The 6,000-nt window shown below is 44.4% G+C and overlaps 1 protein-coding gene across 1 annotated transcript in view; it reads left to right on the top strand.

The window, feature by feature from the left end:
- The window catches only part of HUNK (hormonally up-regulated Neu-associated kinase), a 131,082-nt gene extending 125,467 nt beyond the window's left edge, over nt 1–5,615 (top strand). The window contains exon 10 of the mRNA XM_069636347.1: nt 1,943–5,615. Within this exon, the coding sequence (XP_069492448.1) occupies nt 1,943–2,739 (797 nt within the window). The 3' untranslated portion in view covers nt 2,740–5,615. The remainder of the gene's footprint in view (nt 1–1,942) is intronic.
- Nucleotides 5,616–6,000: the final 385 nt, after the last annotated feature.

Below are 6,000 nucleotides of genomic sequence, written 5' to 3' on the forward strand. Positions count from 1 at the left end.
TATCATTGATTGAGGTGGGTTCTTTTTAGGAGGCTGATGAGGATTCGTGGTTTGGTGATTTGATTGAAGACTTTGGGGAGATTTGAGACATGGGAGGATAACAGTGACATGATGTAAGAAGATTAAGAAAGCAGAGTTTAATATAGAAACAAAGTCATGGAGATAATGCAACAAGACATCAATGGCAAATGTAACTATGATAATATAGTGCTTACAATTGGCATCATCTTGTTTCTAAGCACTCCCAACGTTTTGCACATGAGGTAAAGGGAGAGCAAGGAGCTGATGCGACATGCCTCGTGCTTAGTCCACTGGGCAAGCAGGGCATGGAACACGGGGGACCAATGAAGTAGCCACTCGAACACATATCATCTCACCAGTATTGTTGGGAGACAAGCAGATACAAATATACCTGAGAAGAGTGACAACGGGGCATGCTGCCTGTAGCAGAGAGTCTGAACTATACCTCAAAGGATTGAATCCCGGTAGATCGCACTCCGTGATCTATCCTTCTCAGGTCAATGGAATGGGTCCAACAGAGATGGCTGTGGGTTACAGCTCTTATTTACAGCACCTTGAAACAGCTAAACCTTGCTGCAGGAAACACTATACTAAAACACCTCCTCAACACCTAGGTCATCCCGTCACCCTCACATGACCTGGCTCACTCGATGCCGCCCGCTCCTCTCCTGCCCGCCACCCGGAACAGCTGTACCCCTCCTCTGTGCCCCTCTGTCTCCTAACCCCGCAGTACATCTATTCTCTTGTTACCTCTGTAAAGCGCTCCGTTATGCATCTGCACTGGTGTATGTATACCTCTGTAAAGCCGTTATGCATCTGCACTGTTGTATACTTCTGTAAAGCGCTCCGTTATGCATCTGCACTGGTGTATACCTCTGTAAAGCGCTCCGTTATGCATCTGCACTGGTGTATACCTCTGTAAAGCGCTCTGTTATGCATCTGCACTGGTGTATACCTCTGTAAAGTACTCCGTTATGCATCTGCACTGGTGTATACCTCCGTAAAGGGCTCCGTTATGCATCTGCACTGGTGTATACCTCTGTTAAGCGCTCCGTTATGCATCTGCACTGGTGTATACCTCTGTAAAGCGCTCCATTATGCATCTGCACTGGTGTATACCTCTGTAAAGCGCTCCGTTATGCATCTGCACTGGTGTATACCTCTGTAAAGCACTCCGTTATGCATCTGTGTTGTTGTATACCTATGTTAAGCACTCTGTTGCTTCTCGAAGTTAGGTCCATGCTCAATGAATACCATAATAGTAATAATAATGTGGCGTAAAGCTTCATACAGCAACATGCAATCCATTCGCTTTCATGTAGGTTAAACTGCCACTGCTTTTAGCACGGTACAAGACTGTGCAAATAGAACCTAACCACGTCCAATGAATGTTAGAAAGCCTACTTCTCAAGCTGATTAGCAAGTGAGAAACAGGGGGTTCTGCTGCAGGCCCTCCGCAATCAGCCATCACAGGGAACTGAAAACTGGCAGCTACAAGTAGGGTTACATTAGAGTGGAAACTTATAAATAGCGGATAGCCAAAAACAAAACCAAAAGCAGGACTCTGCAACCATGCCCTGCTTGCCAATCAGCAGGGCGGCACTTACTGAGCCATGCCCTGCTGAGGTCTTGCCATGTATTTCAAATATCAGAACACCCAGCACCCAGTGATACCCCTGCAGCGCGATTGGTTGCAGTTCAGAAAATGTCTTTAATGCAGCCCTTCTTACATCTGCACTTGCTGTCCATTCAATTTCATAACTTATATGCAATTGTTTGCCGTCTACGTTCACGTTTGTGGGCTCGGTCGTTGCCATTGATGTTGTTTCAGGTAAAACCACTGCAAAGTACTATTTGTTATTTCAGCTCTACATTATTACAGTATTGAATTACCCTAATTTCTGTATTTTCTTTTTTGCAGAATCAACGAATAGCTACTTAAGTCCATTCAACGATAACATGACTACCAAGACCGGCTGCGTCACCTCCTGTTCCCTGGAGTACCTCGAAATCCAGCACCCTATTCCAAGGACACCCAAGATAACCCGGAGCCAAGATTCTGATCTTCAGGAGAATGTGAACACAGGTTGCCGACTGAAGGACAATCACTTAATCGTCAACGTTGTTCGTTCCTTCACATCGGTTGACAGGGAGGACCAACTCGATCAAGTCTCCCCAACCCACCACTACAGGATTTTAAGCTCCCCGGTGAGCTTCTCTCCCAAGCACTCGAGTGAACGCGCTCTATCCCCAGTCTTTCCCACTGGGAGTACAACTCCTGTCAAGGTCTCCGTGCACCTCAGCCAGGCTTCCTTCGCATACGATGAAAGGAGCAACCCTTCCAGTCCGGAGCCCATGTCCCTCACTCCCACTTCCCCCCTTTCTCCCTTCTCGCCTATGTCCCCTTCCTCTCCCTTTTCTCCGCTATCACCATCATCACCCTTTTCCCCTGGTTCCCCCAATTCCCCTGTCTCTCCCATTTCCCCATCGTCGCCCTCTGGAAACAACAATTATGGCAGCCACTTGGGCAGCCCCAACTGTGTGCGGAGCAGAGGCAGGTTCCCCATGATGGGAATTGGACAAATGTTGCGTAAGAAGAGCCAGGTGACGTCCCCCAAGTCTGAAAAGCCCCTGGAAGCAAGAATGCCACAGTTGCAGCACATGAATCCAGCCTACTTTGCATTTGACACGGCAGAGGCTGTGACAGGCGTTTGCTAACCACCACCGCATTGGTGTGCCAATTATAACAAAGGTTCAGGCCGTTGCTTGATAGAAACAGTCGGAGGGTCACTCCACGGTTATCAAGAAACAGATATTTGGAGAGAATCCAAGACGAATAGAAAATCTTTTGATCCGCATGCCGGACCCTAAGGCCTGGTTTCGCTTTTTGGCTTCTCTGGGGGTTCACCAGCACTTGGCACCCTGGATTTACAGGCCCTCGGTCTGACGTAGGAGCGGAACAGACCTTTTCATGGTAAGGGAATCCACCTGTTTTTTTACCAGTCTGCCCCAGGACCTAGACTGAGCATGAAGACGTGGCCAGTTTCTACAAAGCTGTGAAGCAGAGTGCAGTGGCCTGTAGAGTGAAGGAACACAATGTTAGCTCATTTGTGCGATGATGTACTTTTTAAGAGAGATGCACAATTATTCTTTCAGGAAGTATATTATGTTATGGAATCAACAAGCAAAACAATCTGCTATAATTTTTACTTTCTTCTGCCATGGTCTGGACTTTGACCTTTGGGACATCTACATAAACTCCTGCTTGGACTTCCACTGTCGAAGCATGACAGCAGAAGCGAACTCCAGGGTGAGGCGAGGGTTGCTTTGGTCACCACAAGACGACAGCTGGAGGCTAGGAAAAGTATGGAAAGAAAATTGACTGTCTAGAGGGAAAAGTGAAATGTCCGAGGTAACTTGGGATAACTCACACTCAAAAAGCAAGCATGAATCATTAATATCCACCGCAAGCTATGCTATTCTTCTGAAAGGACTGCTTTTCACTGAAAGTTGTGCTGTAATATTGTCCAGACTGTCTCCCTTTTCCACCATCCTTCAGAATCGAAAATGTCCCGGCAACTGTTTTACAAAAAAAGACATCCTGTTGCTTTCAGCTGGTTCGTAATGGTGGAAAAGACCTGTTGAGTATGGCCTTCTAGGTTGTGTTACGAAACAAGAGTTCAACCCTTAAGCTATTTAATATGTTTAGTGTTTAAAGAATTTTGTTTGTTCTTTCGTTGCGATTCATTTGAGAAACAAGTGATGTTTTTAGGCGAGTCCTAAATTGTACCGGACTATTTTCCTATCTGTTCACCAGAGAGAGTACCACGAACATCAACATTTGGTGGGTGAGACGTTCCAGTGTTGTTTATATTGAAGGGCAATGTAGGAAATTCATCTCTCTGTCCTAAATTAAACCGTACGTTGAATTCATTATGAAAGCAAAGCCAACATTCTGTTCATACCCCTCACCATAAATGTTTGCTTCATTAGAAGAAGGCCAAAAAATATGTATTTCTGGGAGCAGGCCTTGCACGGGCTCCCATGGGCGCAGACACTGACATGAATGACCATGGTAAAATAGATTTTTAAAAAAATCTTTCAGCTTGGTAAGAAACCCGAAAATAACCTAAAACTCAGAATATTTCAGATTTTGCATGTTTACCGCTGGTCACAAGAATGAGCCAAGCTGTAAAAACCCTAGTTACCCCTGTGTCTGTTAGGAGTGACTAAACTCAGTGAGGCACCTGTCCCCTAAGTAGCATCTCCAATACGTCTGGACATTTACAGATGAAACTAGTGGCATTTTTGTAGCATACAACTATTGTGTTGCTTAAGTCAGAGCTGGGCCGGATGCTAATTTTGATCATACAGCCATAAATGATGTCTTCATTTATTTCAAACTGTAAACGCAGTCCTGATACCATGGATGACCCATTTGTGGCTTTAATAGAGTAGAATGGGATTTCAGAGTATAAAGCGTGAATTGCCGACCATACCGAACACACAAAGGGTGCCGCTAAAGACCGTGGAGGTCCCTGTCCCCATCGAAAGACGCCTTTCACAACTGGATGTGCTGCTTTTCTCAGTGGAACTCCTGGCCTGATGTCACAGTTGCCCTGATGCCCCTTTTCCGCGATGTAATAGCAAATATCTTGGTACCTTCTTAACATTCCCAGAAATTGTTTCATAGGAAATGAATACCTAATTTTGGACCTGGGTTTCATTGACATTTTTGGTTCATTGTGGGAGAACATTTGAGCCCAAAACTGGCTTCAGAGAGTGGGCTGTAGAGATGGATATAGTTCTACTCAGAAATGCCCCACTAATTTCCAGGATCTCTTAATGTACAAAATGTGTGAAAGCCCAACGCCCTCTGGGGGATTGTCTGCTTTTCCTGAATAAAATTATGCTGCAGTTTGAAGGAAAATTGTATCCAACTTTTTATTTGTGGGAAACAAAATTTCACCGGCTTTAACTGTAGTGAGTCAAAACCAAAGATTGTTTTCTAAGTTGTCTGAATTTCTGTATGCAGCAATGTTTATCGTTCCGTGTTCACAGCACTAGCCCAGGTGGGTGTCTGTTTATTGCCAATTCTGTGTTCGCTTGTGATGTTCTCAAGTAGGCAGAGTTGTAGCGTTTACTTCAAATAGTTCTCAGTCATTTGATCAGAAATAGCCAGGAATGTCCAAAGCGTCGCAATGCTGTCCTGACGCACTGTTCAGTGTGAAGATTGTGGAGCTGGAGTTGTCAGATGCAGCTGTCACTTTTTATGTTTGTAACTTGTGTGCCAGTATGCCACGTGGGCTCAAAGTCAAAAGTTTTTCAGATCTTTGGAAGCTACTGTAAAAGTTCACAAATTGTACAGTGTATTTCGTGTTTGTTTGTAAACCATGTCGCCGGACCGCCTGCTTACAAACTGTGCATGCCTCGGGCATCAAAGCGGATTCTTGTGTATATTTCATTGTGTTGCCAATTGTAACTTGAACTATGAACTCAGGTTTTATTTGAAACTTTTGGAAAGCTCGGGGCTAGGGAGCATTTGGAGCTGCAGTTTTGTGCAAAAAACAATAAATGTATGTAAGTATAATGAATACATGCTTTGTGCCTTTTCTGTGCAATTGTAGACTGCACTGTTTACTACCATTGCAGGCATCTGAAGAGTTTATTGTCAACGATTTGTATTTATTGAAGATAAGGACAGGGTCTTCTATTTGAAACATGGTATGTAGACAAAGTAACACCTGGCGATGCAATCCCATTGCTGGGTTCGATGGCTTACCGATAAGTGAGCAGGCTGTCATCCTGCTGATTGGGTGGGGCATGCCAAAGGGACATGGACTGGGGATATCATTAACTGAAAATACCTTATATACATTTTTTTTATTTGTATTTGGTTTAAAAGAAAGGTTAATCAAAACCCATTCAATCCTTTAGAATCTTAAATCTAACAACCTCATAAACTTTACATTAACACTA

Source organism: Ambystoma mexicanum, chromosome 7p (assembly GCF_040938575.1).
Source record: "Ambystoma mexicanum isolate Mex_15411 chromosome 7p, UKY_AmexF1_1, whole genome shotgun sequence".
NCBI lineage: Eukaryota > Metazoa > Chordata > Amphibia > Caudata > Ambystomatidae > Ambystoma > Ambystoma mexicanum.